This window comes from Hylobates moloch, unplaced genomic scaffold (genome assembly GCF_009828535.3).
Source record: "Hylobates moloch isolate HMO894 unplaced genomic scaffold, HMol_V3 SCAFFOLD_13, whole genome shotgun sequence".
NCBI classification, from domain to species: Eukaryota; Metazoa; Chordata; class Mammalia; order Primates; family Hylobatidae; genus Hylobates; species Hylobates moloch.
The window spans coordinates 26,953,730-26,975,600 of record NW_026652288.1 but is presented as its reverse complement, the minus strand read 5'-3'; the positions used below and the strand labels follow the sequence as shown (position 1 = coordinate 26,975,600).

Sequence of the window (21,871 nt, the reverse complement as noted above, 5' to 3'; positions counted from 1 at the left end):
GGGAAGCGATAGCGGAGGGCTTAGCAGGCCTGCGGCCCAGGGCAGCAGAGGAGGGTTGCTGCCAGGCCTTGGGGCAGGGATTCCCGCCGAGCCCCTCTTCTCCAGCAGGAGGGCACCACCCATCTTGATGGCCCAACTCACTCCAGGAAACACAAAGGGTTTGCTGACCGTGGCGGATGAGAGGTATGGCTGCTGCATGCCCTTCTTAAGAGGTGTGTTACCTTCCCAGTTGTCTTCAGGACTTAGGGCTCTCCGCTTGGTCCCTCCTTCTCTTCCACCCGGAAACACCTCCACAACCTGGAAAACCCAACTCGTATGCCCCTGTTCCTGACTCTGCATCACTCACTCTCCCAGTTGTTCCCACTTCGTCTGTCAAAGCATTTCTCCTAGTATATCGTAATGATGAGTTTGCACATCTCATTAAAATGTGTTGAGCCTTTTCCAAAAGTCACTACCGTGCTTCAAAAACGTCACTTAAATATGATGCCATCATGAGCATGTCCCATAATGTAACCCAGCTTGGCTGTTTCAGTTGTTTCTATTTGATAATATAATAACCTTATAAGGAAAATTCAACAGAAATCCGTGAACAAATCTCTAATTTTTTTTCATAAGGATACATTCTTGGAAGTGGAATTATTGGGTCGAAATGATTTTTTCTTTTTTCTTTTTTTTTTTACGCTCTTGATCTCTATTGCTAACTTTCTTCCAGAAAGGTAGCAGAAGGAGGATTTGCATCCCCACCTGCAGGCGTGGGAGCATGCCTCTACCTGGCCTCCCTTCCTGTGAGTTTCTACAGGAGGTAGTGTTTGCATCACTTATAATTTGCTACTTTGTAGTGCTGGTTTTCTTTACAAGAGCACTCAATGGCTCCTGTAACATGTAGTAGAAAAAGCTTTATTACTTGGAAAATGCTTATCTGTTAACCCTTTTGTAGCTTTTATCACTCTCTTCCTTTTATTACAGTTATTTGTGCACATTTTCCTCCCCTTGTAGGTTTGTTGTTGTTGTTGTTGTTGTTGCTGTTGTTGTTTTGTTTTGAGATGGAGTCTCACTCTGTCACACAGGCTGGAGTGCAGTGGCACAATGTCTGCTCACTGGAACCTCTGCCTTCCAGGTTCAAGTGATTCTCCTGCTTCAGCCTTCCAAGTAGCTGGGATTACAGGTGCCTGCCACCATGCCTGGCTAATTTTTTTGTATTTTTAGTAGAGACGGGGTTTCACCATGTTGGCCAGGCTGGTTTCAAACACCTGACCTCAGTGATCTGCCCGCCTCAGCCTCCAAAAGTGCTGGGATTACAGGCGTGAGCCATTGTGCCAGCCCCCTTGAAGGCGTGAGCCATTGTGCCAGCCTCCTTGAAGCCATTGCGCTAGCCCCCATTGCGCCAAACCCCTTGAAGATCACTCACCTAAAAAGAAGCTGAAACTGATCATTTTTTTTGGTGGTTTGTCTCATGCCAAATTTTTTTAACCCCCAAGCTTTCATGACTATCATGGGAGGACAGAACTAGCATTTAACCCCCAAGCTTTCATGACTATCATGGGAGGACAGAACTAGCAGAACAAACCAGCTCATTTCTTCCCCAGCACCGGGTAGAGAGAGCAGAAGGCATTAGAGGTGCACTTGTAACGAATTCCTTGCCTCAGTCTGTAAGACCCAGCGTGGTCCTGCCCATCCCTCTCCAATCTTTTCTGGAACCACTGTCCTGCTTGCTCTGGGCTCTGCTCCACCGCTTTCCTCTTTCCTGCTAGTTATTTGAAAACATCGTGTTCCCTCCCATTTCAAGAGCCTTTGACCACGTTGTTCCCTCTGCCTGGAGGGCTTGACCTCTCATCCTTCAGGGATCTCAGCTTCAGGCCTCCTCAGAGAGGCCTTCTAAACTGGGTTCTACTCCTCTCTCCTCACCTCATAACAGCCTGCAAACCACACACACGTGCGCACACACACACACACTGTATATGTATCTTTACCTATCTATCTATATATAGATATATATATATTTTTGAGACAAGGTCTTAGTCTGGAGTGCAGTGACACAATCACAGCTCAGCAGCCGCAACTTCCCTGGGCTCAAGCCGTCCTCCCACCTCAGCCTCCCAAGTAGCTGGGACTAAAGGCATGCACCACCATGCCTAGCTAATTTTCATATTTTTGGTAGAGGCAGGGTTTCATCCTGTTGCCAAGGCTGGTCTTGAACTCCTGAGCTCAAGTGATCTGCCCACCTCAGCCTCCGAAAGTGCAGGGATTACAGGCGTGAGCCACCACGCCCAGCTGGTGAACATACGTTTATTTGCATATTGATTTAAAAGCTGCCATTGGCCAGGCTCAGTGGCTTATGCCTGTAATCCCAGCACTTTGGGAGGCCGAGGCGGGTCGATCACAAGGTCAGGAGTTCGAGACCAGTCTGGCCAACATGGTGAAACCCTGTCTCTACTAAAAATAAAAAAATTAGCTGGGTGTGGTGTTGCGTGCCTGTAATCCCAGCTACTCAGGAATCTGAGGCAGGAGAATCACTTGAACCTGGGAGGCGGAGGTTGCAGTGAGCCGAGATCATGCCATTACACTCCAGCCTGGGCAATAGAGTGAGACTCCGTCTCAAAAAAAAAAAAAAAAAAAAGCTGCCTTCCCCAGGTGACAGCTCCACGAGGGCAGGGACCTTGTTTGTTTGTTGACCATTGTATCCCCAGCACCTAGAGCCATGCCTGGCTCACGTGAGTGAATGAATGATTTCTTGAATGAGCTATAGCTGAGGGCCCTCTGCTGATCAAATGTAACCTGGAGGTTGGGCTCAGAATTCCCTGGGACAGAAGCACTTAGCTAGGGAATTGGACAAGACTACAGGGCCCATCTTCCCTCATATGGTCCTAGACAAGAAGAAACCATGATACAGAAAGAAGATGAGAAGGGAGATAATAACGTGATCCTGAACTCCCTGTTACTTATTTGTCTTAGTATTCCCTCCAGTTCCTAACACACTTCCTGTGTTCAGTAAATGTTGGTTGATTGAATGAACAAGCAAAAATGTGAGGCTTTTCCGAGACACTCTTACCTAATTATCTCTTTGGATCCTCACAACAACCCGAGAGGCGATCGCATCCTTGCTTCATAGAAGTGAGCCCTGAGAAAGAAGGCAAATTCGGTTCTGGGAAGAGTTAGTAAACACCTTTTGCATCTTGACAGAGGCTGCAGAATGTTTTCACTTCTTATCATGGCCCTCTGACATTCTAACTAATCACAGTTCATAGCTCTTGAAATAGCCATTATCTGTAAGTCTTGCGAGGCTCTGCTCTGCTCGGCCTGGCCTCCCTTGGCCAGTGGCTCTCCTCTTTGCCTTCACCTAGAAACCAGAGCCTCTTTGACTGAGTGTTCTATGCCTGGGCTCTTCTCACACCCAGCTCAGTCCTAGGAAGAACACACAAGCTGGGGGTCAGAAGCCCTAGATCTTAGCCCTGGCTCTGCCCCTCACAGGCTGTGTGATCTTAGACAAATCATTTCATCTCTGAGTCCATTTTTCCTCTTCTATAAAAACCTGTGCCATTTAACAGGGTTGATGTCAAGACTTAATTGGATTTGGTTTTAAAAAGAATGAAAGTAAAAAACCAAAAATCACTGCCAAAGAATGATTACAGACTAAAAACCATTTCTTGGATCATTTGCCCTCCCATCATACCTTAAGTCAGTGATCTTTTTGTTTACTACCACCCAGAGCCATTTGGTCTCTCATGAAGAAAACCAAGAAGCATCCCTTGTTTACCCACAAACAACTAAAGTTTTAGTCATATAGCTGGAATACACACACATACAGACAGCAGACATTGGCTATTTATACCCAAAATACCACGCTCTGGAACATATGCAGTGGGAGAGAGAGAGAGAGATCACAATTTGTCACATTCAACCACCAGGTTCTCAAATTGTACAGTTTTTGAGCTGGAAGGGACCTCAGAGATTTAACTTGAATCCAACGCCTTCATTTTATAATTGAGGAAAGTGCAGCCCAGAAAGACGGATTGACCTGCTTAAGGTTATCCAGTGAGATCTGACCTGACTTTTCTGACTCCAAGTTCAGTATCTACACCGTGACTGTTCCTTCCTACTTTAAAATCCAAGTCTATAGACAGACCAAAGCTGTGAGGGATATTCACATCCTCTCATGGGTGATGTCAGGTAATGTTCCTCTTTCCCCTCCCCCGGCAGAAGGCATGTATACTACATGTGACCAAAACCACCATCACCCACCCAATTGTGTTTGCCTCTGCTTCCCAGGCCAGACATCTCAGGATGGGAGGTGGAAGGCTTTCAGCTAGAAAGGAGACTGCTTCATGTCCCTGTCCTCTCTGACCTGCAACCCCAAACTTTGCAGACCCAACACTAGGCTAACAGCACCTGTCTTACCTGTAAACTGGAGATAATAGTGTCTGTCTCCTCGGGTTGTTATGAGGATTAAATTTGAATAAAGCACAAGGCACATGCTTTATTATTATTACTATTATTATTATACTAGCTATTTCTATCCTATCTCCTGATTTTATAAGGAGAGAGGTTGCATTTCATTTTGTTCCTGGGAAGAAAGGAAAAATCAGGGTCCTTCCCCTCCCCTAAGATTTGCAAATTGTTATTGGTGTCTTTCCATGCTTCTACATCCTTCTCCTCAGCCTCTTAGAACCCCATTTTCTTGTTCTCCTAGCCGGTGCCATCATGCTGCCCTCTGGCTATCCAAAACACCGCCCCCAGTCCTCCCAAGCAGCCAGAACTCCAAAATTACCACTCTCATTTCCTGTTTTAATACTTCTAATAAAAACTATTGCTTTCATAGAATGATCTCATCCCTCAGGGTAGATAGAAAGCAATCTTATTCAAACACTGTAATTTAGATTATAGTGAAAAGACAGTTAATACCTCACCCTCTTAATTGTCATTAATTGTCATCAATGCAAAAGGAATAACAGATAAAATTTCAGGCAGAATGACTAAATGGAGTAAAAAACATCGGGTTATGTTTTGGGAAGAGACTTTGGCCCTTAAATCACTTCTTTCTGTTTAACCCACTGTCTTCTCATTTCTTGAGCTCTGCACATTTCTCTGGTTCTCTTCCTACATCTCTGATACGTTTGCTGTTTCCCTTACTGGGTCCTCTTCCTTCTCTTACGTCCTGACTGGATTTTCTTTTCTTCTTCTTCTTCTTCTTTTTTTTTTTTTTTTTTGTTTTTTTTTGTTTTTGAGACAGAGTCTTGCTCTGTCACCCAGGCTGGAGTGCAGTGGCACGGTCTCGGCTCACTGCAACCGCTGCCTTCCGGGTTCAAGCAATTCTTCTGCCTCAGCCTCCTGAGTAGCTGGGATTACAGGTGCGCACCACCATGCCTAGCTAATTCTGACTGTGGATTTTCTCTGCAGTTTGGTCCTTAAGCTTCTGCTTGTGCTCTTTCTTCTCTTCTTTAGAGAGTCAGTCTACACCCATGGCTTCTGCTGTCACAACTGTGCTTTGGTGTCATCCACATGCCAGTGTTCTATTGCCTCAAAACCACACTCCATTGGATGCCACATGCAGGGTTTGTAAAAAAAAGAAAAGAAAGGCCGGGTGCGGTGGCTCACGCCTGTAAGCCCAGCACTTTGGAAGGCTGAGGCAGGCGGATCACGAGGTCAGGAGATCGAGACCATCCTGGCTAACACAGTGAAACCCTGTCTCTACTAAAAATACAAAAAAAATTAGCTGTGTGTGGTGGCACATACCTGTAGTCCCAGCTACTCGGGAGGCTAAGGCAAGAGCATCAGTTGAACCCGGGAGGCTGAGGTTGCAGTGAGGCAGTGAGCCGAGATTGTGCCACTACACTCCAGCCTTGCAACAGAGCAAGACTCTGTCTCCAAAAAAAAAAAAAAAAAAAAAAAAAAGAAAAAGAAAAACAAACACCACACTCTAAAATCTGAATTCATAATTTGCCCCCAGACTATTTTTTTTGTTTGTTTCTGCATTTCTGTTGATGTTACGACTATTTGTAAGACTGTAGACTCATTCTTTTTCCCAAATTTAGGTTAAAAAAGCTTGATAATTTTTTTTTCAAAATCTCTCTTTCATTTGTCTCTTCTTCTCAGCTCCCACAGCCTTGATGCGCCCCAGTTAAAGGATTTTCATATCACACTGGCTGGTGTCCTAGTCTCCTAACTTTTCTCCCCATTGCTGGCCTCATCCTGGATATTGCTCCCAGATCACTGTTCTTAAAGCATGCTTCCATCATACTACTTTGCTCATAGCATCACACAGGATGCAAAACCACCTTTGAAATCTGGCAGTGAACTCTGACCTTATGCCAATTTACCCCTTCAAACTCATTGTCTGCTATTGTCCTAAAGTGAACTTTTTTTTTTTTTTTAGACAGAGTCTCGCCCTGTTGCCCAGGCTGGAGTGCAGTGGCGCGAGTTCACGCCATTCTCCTGCCTCAGCCTCTGGAGTAGCTGGGACCACAGGCGCCTGCCACCATGCCCGGCTAATTTTTTGTGTTTTTAGTAGAGATGGGGTTTCACCGTGTTAGCCAGGATGGTCTCGATCTCCTGACCTTGTGATCCACCGCCTCGGCCTCCCAAAGTGCTGGGATTACAGGCGTGAGCCACCGCACCTGGCCTAAAGTGAACCTTTTGCAGCAATCAAACGGGTCTCCTCACTAAATATTTCTGTTTTTCTTCACCTCTGTACCATTGCTGTCACACCATTTCTCCCCATAAACATCTTTTCCTTAATAAATTCACTTACTTAACAAATATCAACCAAGCACTGATATATGCCTAGTACCTTGGATACAATGATAAGTGGTCAAACTCTTTTTCTTCCCTCATAGATTAGAGCCTAATATGGGAGACAGAGTTTATTAAGACCTTCAACAAATATTTACTGGGTACTATTATGTACGGACCCTGTTCTAGGGATATAGCAGCATGTAAAACAGACAGAATTTCTGCCATCATGGAGCTTACATTCTGGCGAGAGGGGCAGACAGTAAACAAAATGAGTAAAATATGCAGTATGTTAGATGGTAATGATAGCTATGGAGAAAAATAAAACAAGGAATAGAAATAGAGAATGTCTGGGGAGAGGTTTCAGTGTTTTTTTGTTTTTGGGGTTTTTTTTTTTGAGATGGAGTCTTGTTTGTTGCCCAGGCTGGAGTGCAGTGGCAAGATCTCGGCTCACTGCAACTTCTGCCTTCCAGGTTTGAGTGATTCTCCTGCCTCAGCCTCCAGAGTAGCTGGGATTACAGGCACATGTCACCACACCTGGCTTATTTTTGTATTTTTAGTAGAGACGGGGTTTCCCCATATTGGCCAGGCTGGTCTCGAACTCCTAACCTCAGGTGATCCACCCACCTCGGCCTCCCAAAGTGCTGGGATTACAGGTGTGAGCTACCACATCCAGTCAGGTTGCAGTTTTTAAATGGACAAGCAGAGAGGGCCTGGCCAGGTGATATTTGAGTCAAGACCTGAAGCATGTGAGGAGGTAGGTCGTGAGCACATCTGGCAGAGTGCATTACAGCTGGTGAGATAAGCAAATATGAAGGCCCTGGGGTGGGAGCATACCTGGTATGTTGTAGGACTCACAAGAAGGCCAGGATGGCTGGGGAGTGAGGTGGGAGAAGTGTGAAATGAGATCAGAGGAGCTAAATTCCGTAGGACCCCTTGCAGGCCATTAGAAGGACTCTGGCTGGTACTCTGAGTATGATGGGGAGTGACAAATCTGACCTATGTTTACCTAGCTGCTTGGTTGAGGATAAACTATAAGGCAGTAAGGATGGAAACATGGAGACCATGGAGGAGGCTACTGCAGTAACCAAGAAGACAGATGATGGTGGTTTGGACAAGGGCAGGATCAGGATTTGCTGACAGCTTGGATGTAGAGTGAAAATAGAGGAGTCGAGGATGACCCTAGGATGTCTGGCCTGAGCAGATGGGAGGATGGAGTTACCATATTCTGACATGGGAAGACTGCAGAAAGAGAAGGTTCAGGATGGGGTGACAATCAGGGGCTCAGTTTTAGACTTATGGAGCTTGAGAGGCCAGCCTACCAAACAATAAGGAAGAGACATCAAGCTGACATGTGGATATATGAGTTTGGAGTCCAAGTGAGAGATCTGAGAATCACCACCGAACACGTGCCATTTATTATTTATTTATTTATGAGATGGAGTCTCACCTGTCATCCAGGCTGGAGTGCAGTGGCACAATCTCAGCTCACTGCAACCTCTGCCTCCCGGATTCAAGTGATTCTTCTGCCTCAGCCTCCCGAGTAGCTGGGACTATAGGTGCATGCCACCACACCCAGCTAATTTTTGTATTTTTTAGTAGAGATGGGGTTTCACCATGTTGGCCAGGATGGTCTCGAACTCCTGACCTCAAGTGATCTGCCTGCCTTGGCCTCCAAAAGTGCTGGAATTACAGGTGTGAGCCACCAGCCAGGCTATTTGTAATCCTTTTTAATAGAAAAATTCAAACCCCTACAAAAATAGAATGGTACAGTGACTCTCTATGTACCCAGCATCTAGCTTCAACAATCATTACTTTCTGCTGTTATTGGATAGTATTTAAAGACCAGAAACTGGATGATAGCTCCATGGGAATGAGTGTGGAAAGAGAAGAGAAGAGAGTGACCAAGGCCTAGGCTAATTCATCAAGAAAAGATTGAGAAGGTGGGGAGGACCCAGCAAAGGGGACTGAAAATAAACAGCCAGTGAAGTAGGAGGAAAACCAGATTATGGTAGCCTGGAAGCCAAATGATGAAACAAATAATTCCCAAGTAACAATTTAGTTACAATGTGATCAGTGCTGAAAGAAAAAAATAGTGTGTTGACCCAGCATGGTGGCTCACACCTGTAGTCCCAGCACTTCGGGAGGCTGAGGCAGGAGGATCGCTTGAGTCCAGGAGGTTGAGGCTGTGGTGAGCCATGTTTGTACCAGCCTGAGCAACAGAGTGAGACCCTGTTTCCAAAACGAAAAAAAAAAAAAAACCCAGAAAAAGTATTGTGCGATGAGAGTGTGTGACATGAGAATTAACCTAGTGTGGGGGACCAGGGAAGGCCTCCCTGAGGCAGTGACATTTAAGCTGTTGCCCTCCCTCATTCTCCCTGTGACCAGCTAAAATCCTACTTCCTCCATCCTGCTTCCACTCAACTAGCTCCTCCTTTCTGGGATGGCTTAATCTGTGTGCGAGCCATTAGTGGGGTTTGGGGACACAGATGAGAAAGAAACAATTCCTGCCTTCAGGGAGCTTGCCCTGTAGCAGGGAGACAGGCAAGCAAAGGACTTCATCACCATGAGGTGAGTGCTGGGATCAGATAACCACAGTGTGAGCCTTGAGAGAAGCAGGGAGGGACACATACCCAGTCTGGGAGAAGTCAGGAAAGGCTTCCTGGAGGTGACATCTGAGTGGAAAATGGAGTAGAAGTTGGACCTCCAGGTTGCCTCCTCTGTCCATGCTCTTCAGCTTGGCTTGGACTTGTCAGGTGTTAACTCTTGTCCACATGCTTACATTTTAAAATTTGCCTGAAATCTCCAGCCCAGCTTAAATCCTGACCTCAGTGCAGAGAATCGCACTTGAGGCCTGGCATTCGCGAGGACCCTTTGCAAAGATGTTCACAGGGCCATTTGATAGCTCTTTGAGGAACAGGTGGAAGCATCCTGTTTCGCTGCCAAGCTTTCCTTACATAAATTTTCAAGCGAAGGTTGGTATTCCCACCGCCGGCGCCCTCGGCTTCTGGAGGCGGCACGTTTGGCCACGCGCTGCGAGGCGCCTCTGCCTTCTCCGCCTGCTGGCTCCCGGCAGGGGAGGGCAGGGCACGTGAGGGCGTCTGCGCCCCCTCCCGGCACTCGGTGCTGCTGGCCGCGCGGGCTGCCCGGGAAGGGAAATCCCGGAGGAAGCCATTGTTGTTATGTCCCCTGTTGTCGTCATCGGCTGAGCCGTGCCAAGAATCCTGTTCCCCGCATGGGACCCCGCAGTTTCTCCCCATTCTCGAGCTCACCCGCTCAGGTCGCTACGGGCCAGGCTGCCGCATCCGAGCCGCGGAGTGCGCGGTGGCCGCTGCGCATCCCAGCTCCAGGGTTCTCAGAATTGGGGAGAGCCCTAGGATGGATGCGGCGCTTAGAAAACCGACGGCGCCGGGCCCGACGTACCCAGAGCCCTGGCATAGCTAAGCGGGGACTTGGGTTCCACCTTGGCTCTGATAAGTAGCCCGAAAAGGTGACCTTGGCCGGTGGTTTCCTGCTCTCGCCGCCTCAATTTGCTTCCCTGTGACCGAAGGAGAAACAGAGGTCCCTCAAGTCCCGTGCCTTAAAGGGAGGTTAGAGGGAGAAAGACCCCCTCGCTCCCTTGCCCCCTCACCCCGCATGGGCTTTGGACTGGGGAGGAGAGGCTGGCGCAGCCGGGGGCGGGGACGGCGCGGAGGGCGCGCGCAGCCCCTGTGGCTCTCCCGTGCCGCTCCGCAGCCGCGGCGCAGGACAGTCCGTTCGCACGCGCCGCCCGCACACCTTGGCACAGGCCAAGCCACACTCTCCCCCGCCGGAACAGCCAGCCCGCCGCCCAGCTTTCCTAATCCGTTTAAGCCTCACCTCCTCCGCGAAGCTCTCCCGGGTTAACCCCATCACTTCCAACCACTGTATCTGGCACGTGCTCCCGTTTTTGTTTTGTTTTGTTTTTTGCAAGCGCACTCTCGGGCTCGTTGGAATAACAATATCGAGGGTAGATGTCTGTCCCCAGAAGCCTAAGTTCAGGACGCCCAGTGTGTTCTGAAGGATGCGGCTGATGAGTTTCTTGCCTGGGCTCACTAACCATTCCCACCCTCCACGCTTCCCCATCCCTGCTCACTCTCTCCCCTCCTCCTACGGACCCTCCTCTTCACAGACTGTCACAGCTTCGAGTGCACAATCCTCTTCCCACCTCCTCCCATTCTACAGTGGCGGCAGGTGCGAGGGGAGAGAACATTGAGCATTTGAAGCTTCGATTTGAGGCTCGGCCACCGACTTTGCTGTAAGTCGCTCCCTCCCCTGGGTTTTAGTTTCCCCCAAATGAGGCAGAATGCGGTAATGTCCAGGAGGGCGCTGCAGGTGTGGAGGATGGGAATCACTAGCTGACACGCTGCCCCGCTGCCCCTCAGCCCCTCTCCGTGAACAGTGGCCGTGACACCAGATAGGCGGCTCGACTCCACTGGCCGCCCCCGCCGGTAAGAGGACTGTGAGCGCTCTCCAGTTGCCAGTGCGGCGTCCAGAGCCGGGGAGGGAAAGAGGATGGGGGTCCAGGCCGGGCCCTTTATTCACAACCTGCATGACCTTGGACTCTTCTTCCTCTGGGTCTCAGTTTACTCATTTGAAAAGCAGGGATAACAATGGGTTGAAGGAGAGCAGGAAGCTTGTCACCCAATGTTTCTGTATAAAAATAAATGATCATTCGCGGTACAGTGATTGGCAGCAGACTGGGCTCGTGAATTCCGACCCCAGATTCTCCGTAGAGGGGTTTCTGGAGTCCCTGGAATCTCCTTGTGTCACCGCTCACCTCACGTTCTTTCTGGTTCCCTGGAGATAGGTAATGGGTCCGCTCCCGTTTCTGCCTCGGCGTGAGGGTTGGGGCCACAGGGTGACGGCGTGGTGGGCGACACCCCCGCGCAGGCATGCACAGAGTGGTGGACGTTGGACGAAGGTTGGTCGTGAGGTCCTTGGGCTTGAGGAGCGAGGCTTGGAACCGGTGGGCGGGACTGTGTGCAGAGGTGGGGCTAGCTCGCCTGGGGGACGGGGCTGTGGAGATGAGGAGTTCTCCAGAACTCGGGTGGTGGGGCGCTCCCGCCGCCCTCACCGGGCTCTGGCGCGGGGAAATGGGGCTTTGGCAGTGGGGGCGGGGCTTAAGGGTGGGGAGAGGCCGGGGAGCCTGGAGGCGGGGCTTGGGGAGCTCGCCCCACGCGGGGCGGGGCTCCGGCGGCAGCGGGATCTGCAGTTCGGACTCCGCGCGCCACAGTCGCTGCAGTTCGCTCCACTCTGGTGGCCCCGCCGCCCTGCGGGGATCCCGGGGGTCGGCGGGCTGCTCGGACTTGGCGCGGGGCCGGCCCGGCCTCTCCCTCCCTCGGTGGGGCCTAGACGGTCGGGGCAACGGGAACATGGAGCCCTCTCCCGCCGCTGGGGGCTCGGAGACCACTCGCCTGGTGAGCCCCCGGGACCGCGGTGGCGCCGGCGGCAGCCTGCGTTTGAAGAGGTAGGACAGCCCAGGCTGGCCCTCGGCCCGGGGGCGCCATCCTACTACCCTCCGTCCATTTCGTTGTCTCTCTCGGCGCGAGCCCCGGCGGCCGCCCCGGCGCACCGCGGGTCCCTCGGCTCCGCTGCACCCCGCTTCGTCCCCTCTGGCCGCACGGTGCGCCCAGCCCTACACAGCCGGCTACGCCTCCTCCCGGCCGCCTGATTTCCTCGGGTGAAGCGGCCTCCCACTCCCCTCCGGCCGGCGTCCCAAGCCGCCGGACCCCTCCGCCGCCCCCGCGGCGCCTGCCTTCCCTGGGAGCGGCTGCCGCTCCGTCGGGCCGGAGCCCTCGCCCGGTGCCCCAAGGTCCGCATTGCCCCGGGCCGAGGGCGGGAGCGCCTCGCTGCCCAGGCTTCAGAGCTCCCTCTGTAGGCCCCGGGGGCTCCCCTCCGCGCGCCCCCTCCAGCCGCGGCCAGCTATGGGGGCCGGGGCCCGAGGATGGGCCGGGCTCCGCGCGGGTCTTGCGGTTCCCTGGGGGGCGGACGGCCGCCGGGAAGCGAGGGGGCGGCGAGGAAGGAGCAGGTGCGGTCTGGGCAGCGGGGGTATTCCCGGCTCCGCACAGACGGGGCCGGGGGCGGCGAGGTGTGAAATGAGGCGCGCGGAGCGGCCGGGACAGCGGGCCGGGGGTGGCAGGAGAACCGCCAACGCGCCCTGCCGGCCCCCGCGCCCGCCGCTGCCGTCCACCTGCCCCTCTGAGCGGCCGCCGGGCCTCCCTGCCCACCCCCCGCGGGCCATCTTGTGTGTCGGCTGACCGTCCATTTGTCTCCGGAATTTGGCAGGGTCGCCGGCTTTTTCTCTTCCCCCACCTCTCTCAATCTTTCTGTTTCTCTCCTAGTCCCTCTCCCTTTGTCTCTTACGTGGTGCTTCTGTGTGCTTCTCGCTCTTTCTTTGGGTGGGGGCCTTCAAGCCGGGTTGGGGGCGGGGGCGAGCAGAAGGGAGCTGGACCCCTTCCTGCAGGATCCTGCAGAGACGCGGTGGGGGCTCTGCCGTAGGCCTGGCATCTCTTCAGGTGTCCTTTTGACTTTGGTTCAGCCCCTGCTACGTCACCTCTCTTCCCCGCTCAATATCGGTTGTTTGTTGGGGGTTTCGGAGGGCCAGGGAGAGGAAACAGCTTTTCCTCGTCTCTAAAACAGCATGTAGCCACCCCACATGCCCACACCCCCACACACCAACAGCCAGGCTTCCTTAGTGCCCAATTTATGCAGAACAAAAGGGAGCAGCCTGTTGATGGTGGCCACCTTGATGACTGGCTGTGCTGTGCCTTACAAGGCCAGGGAATGAATGTTGCCCACTGCCCCCAAAGCCACCCAGCCTCTGCGCTTCAGACTCGCGTCTCCAACTCCAGTCCATCTTCACTCTCATATAACCATTAGTCACCGAATCCTGCAGCATTTTCTGAAAGGCGACCTGCCCCTCCAGGGAAGCTCTGGCCTGGTCTGTTCTAGACCCCTCCATCTCCTCTCCTCTCCTCTCTTCCTCCCATCAGCAAGGTCATCTCTGTGCTCAGGAGATATTTGTTCAAGCAGTCAGTATATCTCCCTTTATGTTCGTTTGAGCCCATCACTTTCCTCCTCAGCCCTCCCCTGACACTTCACGCTTAGACTCCAGGCCACAAACCTCGTCTTTGTCATTCTACATGTCTGGAACACCCTTCTCCAACTAGGTCTCATCTCCTTAAACATGCCTTTCTCTGTGAAGTTGTCCGAGCCCCTTGTGAGGGAGTGCTCCCTTCCTTGCACCCCAAAGTGCTTTGTTCATAACCCTCCTAGCATCAACCTGTCCTTGTGTAGTAAGCCATTTGTTACAATCTGTCTTTCCCACCAGACCAGGCTTCATTATGTGTGCTCTGCCTGGTGCACCTCATTGAATGAATGAGGATCGGTTTCACAGCCTCCTTCACCACCCCATCTCCTCTGGAAACACATCCAGAATCATACACGCCCAGATTCTAAGTCTTGGATGGGGCTTTGGAAATTCAAGAAATTAATCTACCAGTATTTCAGTTTTCTGTACAAGCACCAAATGTTCCCCCTACCTCCCTCAAAACTCAGTTCACCCACTTGGCAGAATTGTCTTTAGCCAGAAGGCCCCAGACATCCTGCCCCACTTTGCTGCTATGATCACGTTTCTATCTGGAGCCATCGTTTTTACTCGTGGGTATTCTTGTCACACCTCCATGAGTATTTCTAGTACTGTATTTTCTATTTAGGTCCTGAATTCTGTGGAAAATTCTGTCCTTGCTGGGTTCAGGTTGGGTAGTGGCAGGGGTGAGAATTGGACCAGAATGGACTTAGCACTCAGCCTGACCTCACTCAGCCTCTGGCATGCCCAGGTGAGGTCCCAAGCCCCATTCATTTGTCAAGGGAGACTTATGGTACCATGCAGTTAAGGTGGGCTCTGCTGGGTGCTTACAGTCGGACTGAAGTCCAATTAACATGCTCCTCCCACTGCCATCCTCAGCCATAGCAGGCTGCATCCCTTCCTCCCATGACAACCCCAGCTCTGGAATCTAGCCATCAGTTCTCTGTGCCAGGAATCAGACTTTATGGCCCCAACGTCCCACTTGTCTCTTAAAGGGCCACACTTCAGCTGCGTGTCTAGAGAGGGCGGGGGCAGGATCCAGGAGTGGAGGTTCTGGGAGGTGGGCCTGGAAAGGAGGCACACCAAGGCCAGGAACACATGCTGAGTCCCACTCCACACTTCACTCCACCTTCCCTTCATACTGCCTTGGTGTGCGTGGCATAGCATTCACCTGTCTTTATCAAAATCCTTCCCATTCTTCAAGGCCCTTCTCATGTTACCTCTTACAGCTGTTTCCCTGATTTCCTCATTATAATTAGTCTGGCCCTCCATCCTCCGAACCCTGATAGCACTCTAACTGCCCTAATGACAGTGGCCACCTTCGCTGTATATCATTGTGTAGGTACATGCTTGCCCTGTTCACCAAAAGCTATCAGAGATCAGCAGGAGTCCTGCTCATTTTGGGGTGCCTAGCATAAGAAATTGATTTGGTTGGGGTCTAGTCTCAGCTCTAGCAACTAGCTGGTTGGCCTCCATGTGTCCCCCAACTCTGTGAGCCTCATGTTTCTAATTTATTTAATAAAATGTTAGACGAGAGCTGGGTGTGGTGGCTCACACCTATAATCCCAGCAACTCAGTAGGCTGAGGCGGGAGGAGGATCGCTTGAGGCCAGGAACGCAAGTGTGCAGTGAGCTCTGATCACACCACTGCACTCCAGCCTGGGCAACAGAGCAAGACCCCATCTCTCTTTTTTTTTTTTTGAGACAGTCTCTCACTCTGTCGCCAGGCTGGAGTGCAGTGGCACGATCTCAGCTCACTGCAACGTCCAACTCCCTGGTTCAAGCGATTATCCTGCCTCAGCCTCCCAAGTAGCTGGGATTACAGGCACGTGCCACCACACCCAGCTAATTTTTGCATTTTTAGTAGAGATGGGGTTTCACCATGTTGGCCAGGATGGTCTCGATCTCCTGACCTCGTGATCTGCCTGCCTTGGCCTCCCAAAGTGCTGGGATTACAGGTGTGAGCCACTGCTCCCGGCCAACCCCATCTCTTAAAAAAGTTAGACTAGACCGTCTGTAAGGTGCTTTCCAGCTGTGAAATTCTATGGCTCTGTGTATGGAAGGAAAAGGGAGGCTGGGCTCTGACCTGTTCATTTAGCCCCCATCTCTCATGTGGCCCTCTGCTCATGCAGCTCCCAGATACGACCAGGCCTGGGGAAGGAGATGGTCTGGTGAGGCCAGCACTGGGGACTGAGGACGTGCAGTGAGCAGGCCAGCCTGTGGGCCAGGCCCGGGTTGAACCATGTTGCTTGCCTCAGTCTCTTCACAGAGCCCTCAAAGCCCCTCCCTGAGGAGTCCAAACCTGTGGAGATGCCCTTCCACCACTGCCACAGGGACCCCCTGCCGCCGCCGGGCCTCACCCCCGAGAGGCTGCATGCACGGAGGCAGCTGTATGCTGCCTGTGCCGTGTGCTTTGTCTTCATGGCTGGGGAGGTGGTCGGTAAGTTGTGGAGCAGCCCTTAAACCCCATCCTTCCAACACCTGCCCAAGCCACTCTCCACCCAGAGTCCCAGGAACATTCCTGGGTGCAGATGCAGACATGGGGATGGCTGGGATAGGGGAGCTGGGTGCCCAGGACTCAGGAAGTAGGAGGGGTGAGGGACAGAGCAACAAAGGGAATTCCAGCCGAGGTCCGGAGCCAGTAGGTCAGGGCTGACTTCTTTTAAAAACCCTATTTTCTTGTTATTAAAATAAAATATATCATTGTAGAAAAGAAAATACAGATGAATGAAAAGAAGAACATAACAGTAGTTAATTATACCTGTAGTCCCATCACCTGAGAAAACCCCAATTCACATTTTTGGTGTATATCCCCCAATTTATTTTCCATGCCTATACACACTACATGATATTTTCTAAATGGAAGCAGACTCCATCATTTCACCCTGGCAGGCGGGTATCTGGCACATAGCCTGGCCATCATGACCGATGCAGCCCACTTGCTGGCGGATGTGGGCAGCATGATGGGCAGCCTCTTCTCCCTCTGGCTCTCCACCCGTCCAGCCACCCGCACCATGACCTTTGGCTGGCACCGTTCAGGTAAGGCCCCTGCATGGCCCAGTGACTCTCCAATCTTGTCAGAGGGCACCTGTCAGGGTCCCAAGCAGGTCTCTGACAGCTTGTCTCCCCCTCCACCCACAGAGACTCTGGGGGCTTTGGCCTCTGTGGTCTCCCTCTGGATGGTCACTGGCATCCTCCTGTACCTGGCCTTCATCCGCCTGCTGCACAGCGACTACCACATCGAGGGGGGTGCCATGCTGCTGACCGCCAGCATCGCAGTCTGTGCCAACCTGTTGTACGTCCCAGTATGGAGCAGGCACCTTGTGGGGCCCAGGGCGAGAGGTCTTCCTCCAGGATGGGAGAGCTGGCTCTCTCCTCCCCACCAGACACACAGACATGCACACACAGCTCTCCACGGGCTGCCCTGGGTGTGCCTGAGAAGGGTCTGGGATAGAGACCTAAAATTCAGTCAGCAGATCTCTGTTAAGGGCCTGCCATGGGCCAGCCACTCTGATGAGGGCTTTCATCAACATGATTGCATTTAAACCCCACAGCCACCCCATGAGGTAGATAGTATTACCCCTAGTTTACCATTAATGCAGTCAATCCCAACAGGTGACTTGCCCAAGTCACATATCTATTTAGGTAACGGGGCCAGCTTCCGAATCCATATGTGTGGTACCAAGTCTGGTATTCTTTCCTCAGGCTGCATTGTTTATCTCTCTTGCAAAACGCTATTTTCTTCCAGGGGCTGGGAAAGGGCTACTGGGGAGGTGAGACATGGAGATGGGGGCATAGGAGGCCAGGAGCAGGCCCCTGGGCTGAGCTGCTCTGCTTCCCCCTCAGAATGGCCTTTGTGCTGCACCAGGCTGGGCCTCCCCACAGCCACGGGTCTAGGGGAGCAGAGTATGCACCGCTGGAGGAGGGGCCTGAAGAGCCCCTGCCCCTGGGGAACACCAGCGTCCGGGCAGCATTTGTGCACGTGCTGGGGGACCTCCTGCAGAGCTTTGGGGTACTGGCTGCCTCCATCCTCATCTACTTCAAGGTACCATCGTTGGAGACCTGCGCCAGCCTTCCTCCACACAACCACATCCCAGCCCACTCCTTCCCAGGTCCCAAAGCTTCCTTCCCCCTCCCTCCAGCTCCTCCCTCCCACCTCCCAGGACTCTCCCAGACATGAGTCATGTTCCCTGTCCCCTCTTCAGGGTTTTGAGGGGCCTCTCAGGTCGTGATTGTTCAAGATACCCCTAGATCTTCCTCTGAAAGGTCCCTGGTTGTTGGGCTTAGGGGTCTCTTTCTCTGCAGCCTCAATACAAGGCAGCCGACCCCATCAGCACCTTCCTCTTCTCCATCTGTGCCCTTGGATCCACGGCTCCCACCCTCCGAGACGTTCTTCGAATCCTCATGGAAGGTGAGTCGGGCACCACAGCTCCCCATCCCTGTGGCCCTCTCTGACTTCACTCTCGCACTGGGCCACCACTTTTTTCTTTGAAGATAGTACGGGAAGAAGGCTTGGCTCATGGGGTCTGCTGCTGGAACAAGGATTTGGGCATAGGGTGAATTGTAGGGGTCAAAAGGAGAGTGGATACAGGATAGGAAAGGTGGAATCCAGTGGTGGGGGTGCTGCTTCTGGGCAGGAGTGGCCCTAGCAGTAAGGCGTGGCTGGTGCTGTTGCAGGTACCCCCCGCAATGTGGGGTTCGAACCTGTGCGGGATGCGCTGTTGTCGGTGCCAGGAGTCCGGGCAACCCATGAGCTGCACCTGTGGGCCCTTACACTCACTTACCACGTTGCCTCTGCACACCTGGCCATCGGTGAGTCCCACTGGCCCCAGCTAGTTACTACCTGGAACACACCCCACCCCAAACATGGGACCATAGCTTGAGTTACTGGAATTGTTTCAGTCTTTCTTGATCTGTCTCTGTTTCTCTGTGTCTCTGTCACATACACAGACACACACACACACACACATGCACGTGCGCTCGTGCATGTTGGAGACAAGGAGTCTCCATCCACTGGATGCAGTGTTCTGGGCACGGTTTCACCCTCTTTGAAGTAGCACAGGGAACCAACAACCCTTTAAAAGATCATTAGTACCTACAGGTCTAGTGATGGGGCAGTTAGGTAAATTACAGCACCTCCACCCTGAGGTATCACATAACTGTTAAAAATGATGCTTATGAAGACTACGGCAACTAGGAAAAATGTTTATGTTATAATGCTGAGAAAAAAGCTGAATATAAAATTGCATCTACATTATGATTCAACTATTAAAAATATATATGGTGAGTCATGAGCTGACAAAGGATTTTTGAGTTTCTTCCAGATGCAAGAAGCAATCAGAGTCATGCAATTTGGATGCCAAAAATATTATAATTTGTGGGATATTTGATGGAAACTCTAGAGGGACAATGAGACAGATATTTAACATCTGGATTGTCCTGGGAAATCGGGTCGTATGGCTGCTGAAACATTGAGCTGTACGTTGACACTCAATGACAGGAAAGAATAGGAGACTGGAAAGAGTTTAGTGTGTTAGCACGGTTGACTGGGGTGAGACTCTCCAACATTTGACACTTTTATGCTGTTCATACAATACAGAAAGAAAAGCAGGCTCCCATTCACGCCTGGCTTTAATGCTGTGCAGCCCCTTTCCCTGTCCTTATCTCAGTCCCTGCCTGTTCTTTCTCCCCTGGGATGGATGCCGGCTCTTATCACTCTCCCACAGACTCCACCGCTGACCCTGAAGCCGTCCTGGCTGAAGCCTCATCCCGGCTCTACTCCCGGTTTGGATTCTCCAGTTGCACCCTGCAGGTCGAGCAGTACCAGCCGGAGATGGCCCAGTGCCTGCGCTGCCAGGAGCCACCCCAAGCCTGAGCCATGGCCCTGCCCTCACCCCACTGCCAGGCCGAGGCTCAGCCCCAGATTCTCAGCATCTGCTGCCCTGATCACAGAGACGGGACTGAGCCAGGTCCATACCCCTTCCTCTCTCCCTCCTTCCACCTGCCAGTTTCCCCAGCCTCAGCCCCAGCCCCAGCCCCAGTGGGCAAGACCAAAGTGTGGCGGGGAGTGGGGTGGGAGTCAGGGGAATAGATGTGACTAGTTCAGGGGCGGGGACTCCCAGGCCTCAGTATGGCAGGGTGTGTTGAAGGCCTGTGGTGCCCTCTCCCCATGGTTCATGTGGAGCCACAAACATCCTTTCCCTGCAGTCCATTTGTCTGTGTGGCAGGCTGGCTGGCTGGGGGCATCTGCCTGTCTATGTGCTGTTGGTGTGCCTATGCCTGGGGGAGGTCAGTAGGGGCCCCCTCCCCACATGGCCCTCACTCTGTCTATGCAGGGGCCCCAAAGCCCGCACTTTGTCCGTGTGTCTTAGCTCTGTGGTTTTGTCTGTGTGTGTGTGTGTGTGTGTGTGTGTGTGTGTGTGTGTGTGTTCTTGGTGCTGTGGCCTGTGTGTCTCTGTGCCTATGTGGCTGTGCTACGGTTTCTATGAGTGCTCCATCCATGTGTCTGTTTGGGGGTCTATCTCTCCATCCCTCTGTTGGTGCTGTGCCCTTGGCTATCCCTGAAAGAGGGAGGACTCTGCTGCAGCTCCACCAATAAACTCGTGTCTCACTGCATCTTTCAGCCTGTGTGCTGACTCCTCAGGAGGGGGAAATCAAATAGGTCACTTGAGAACAACAGAATCCCTCCTGTCCCTTCCCAGCCTCTGGAGTGACCTCCCACAGGCCTCCTGTCTCTTCCCAGCCCCTCCACCCTCAGATGGAGGGTAAAAGCCATCAGTCTCTTTACTCCCCTTCCCCTGGCTCACAGCATGCCTGGGTCCTTGGCTCAGGGAAAGTCCCATGTGCCCTGGGCTTGGTTGCAGGAGAAGGCTGGAAGGTAAGGGGCCAGGGAATCCCTGGGAGTCAGTCGTTCTCAGAGGTCCCTGCATGCCAGTGGGCCTCAGGCTGGCTGGAGGGAGGCGGGGTCCCTTTGAGGGAGAATGGCTAGACCATAGCACTGATGTGGGCTTGGTTCTCAGGCCATCTAAGGTGTCCAGCGGTAGGGACCCCTCAACCCTGATAGCAGCCAACCCTGAGTCCAGGTTTAGGCTGTGAACACCAAGGACCTCTTTTACACCTATTCCCCCTTTGTCTTAAGAACTGCATATTTTGACACATTAAGTCTTAAAATCAGGCTCATTAAGGGATTGTTGATTTTCTCTTTTAAAAAAATCAAACTCAAGCTGGACATAGTGGCCTGTGCCTGTAATCCCAGCCCTTTGGAGGCTGAGGCAGAAGGGTTGTTTGAGCCCAGGAGTTCAAGACCAGCCTGGGCAACCTAGGGAAACCCCTGTCTCTACAAATAATTTTAAAATTAGCTGGGTGTGGTGGTGCATACCTGTAGTCCCAGCTATTCAGGAGGCTGAGGCAGGAGGATTGCCTGAGCCCAGGAGGTCAAGGCGGCAGTCAGCTATGATCATGCCACTGCACTTCAGCCTGGGCAACACAGCAAGACCTTGTCTCAAAAAAAAAAAAAAAATCAAACTCACTGGGTTCGGTGGCTCACGTCTGTCATCCCAGCACTTTGAGAGACAGAGGCAGGAGGATCGCTTGAGGCCAGGAGTTCAAGACCAGCCTGGTCAACATAGTGAGACCCTGTCTCTACAAAAAGTTTAAAAATAAAAATAAATTAGCTACGTGTGGTGGTGCATGTCTGTGGTCCCAGCTACTCAGAAGGCTGAGGTGGGAGGATCACTTGAGCCCAGGAGGTTGAGGCTGCAATGAACTATGATCATGCCATTGCACTCCAGCCTGAGTGACAGAGCAAGACTCCATCAAAAAAAAAAAAAAAAAAAATCAGCTAGGCAAGATGGCTCACGCCTGTAATTCCAGCACTTTGGGAGGCTGAGGCAGGCAGATCACTTGACCCCAGGAGTTCAAGATCAGCTTGGGCAACATGGTGAAACCCTGTCTGTACAAGAAATACAAAAATTAGCTGGGCATGGTAATGTGTACCTGTAGTCTCAGTTACTTGAGAGGCTAAGTGGGGAGAATCACT

General features: G+C 52.1%; 1 protein-coding gene across 2 annotated transcripts; it reads left to right on the top strand.

Annotated features, from left to right (window-relative positions):
- The first annotated feature begins 5 nt into the window (after window positions 1-5).
- Window positions 6-21,511, top strand: SLC30A3 (solute carrier family 30 member 3). 2 transcript variants are annotated; one of them, XM_058426342.1, is made up of 8 exons: window positions 6-183; window positions 16,092-16,273; window positions 16,726-16,872; window positions 16,975-17,128; window positions 17,680-17,878; window positions 18,139-18,244; window positions 18,511-18,645; window positions 19,560-21,511. In XM_058426342.1, the coding sequence occupies exons 1-8, from the start codon at window positions 128-130 to the stop codon at window positions 19,706-19,708; spliced, it is 1,128 nt and encodes a 375-aa protein (XP_058282325.1). In that variant the 5' UTR covers window positions 6-127; the 3' UTR covers window positions 19,709-21,511. The 2 variants fall into 2 exon arrangements, with proteins under 2 accessions (XP_058282325.1, XP_032028413.2); XM_032172522.2 differs by lacking the exon at window positions 6-183 and adding an exon at window positions 11,955-12,214.
- The last annotated feature ends 360 nt before the right edge of the window (window positions 21,512-21,871 follow it).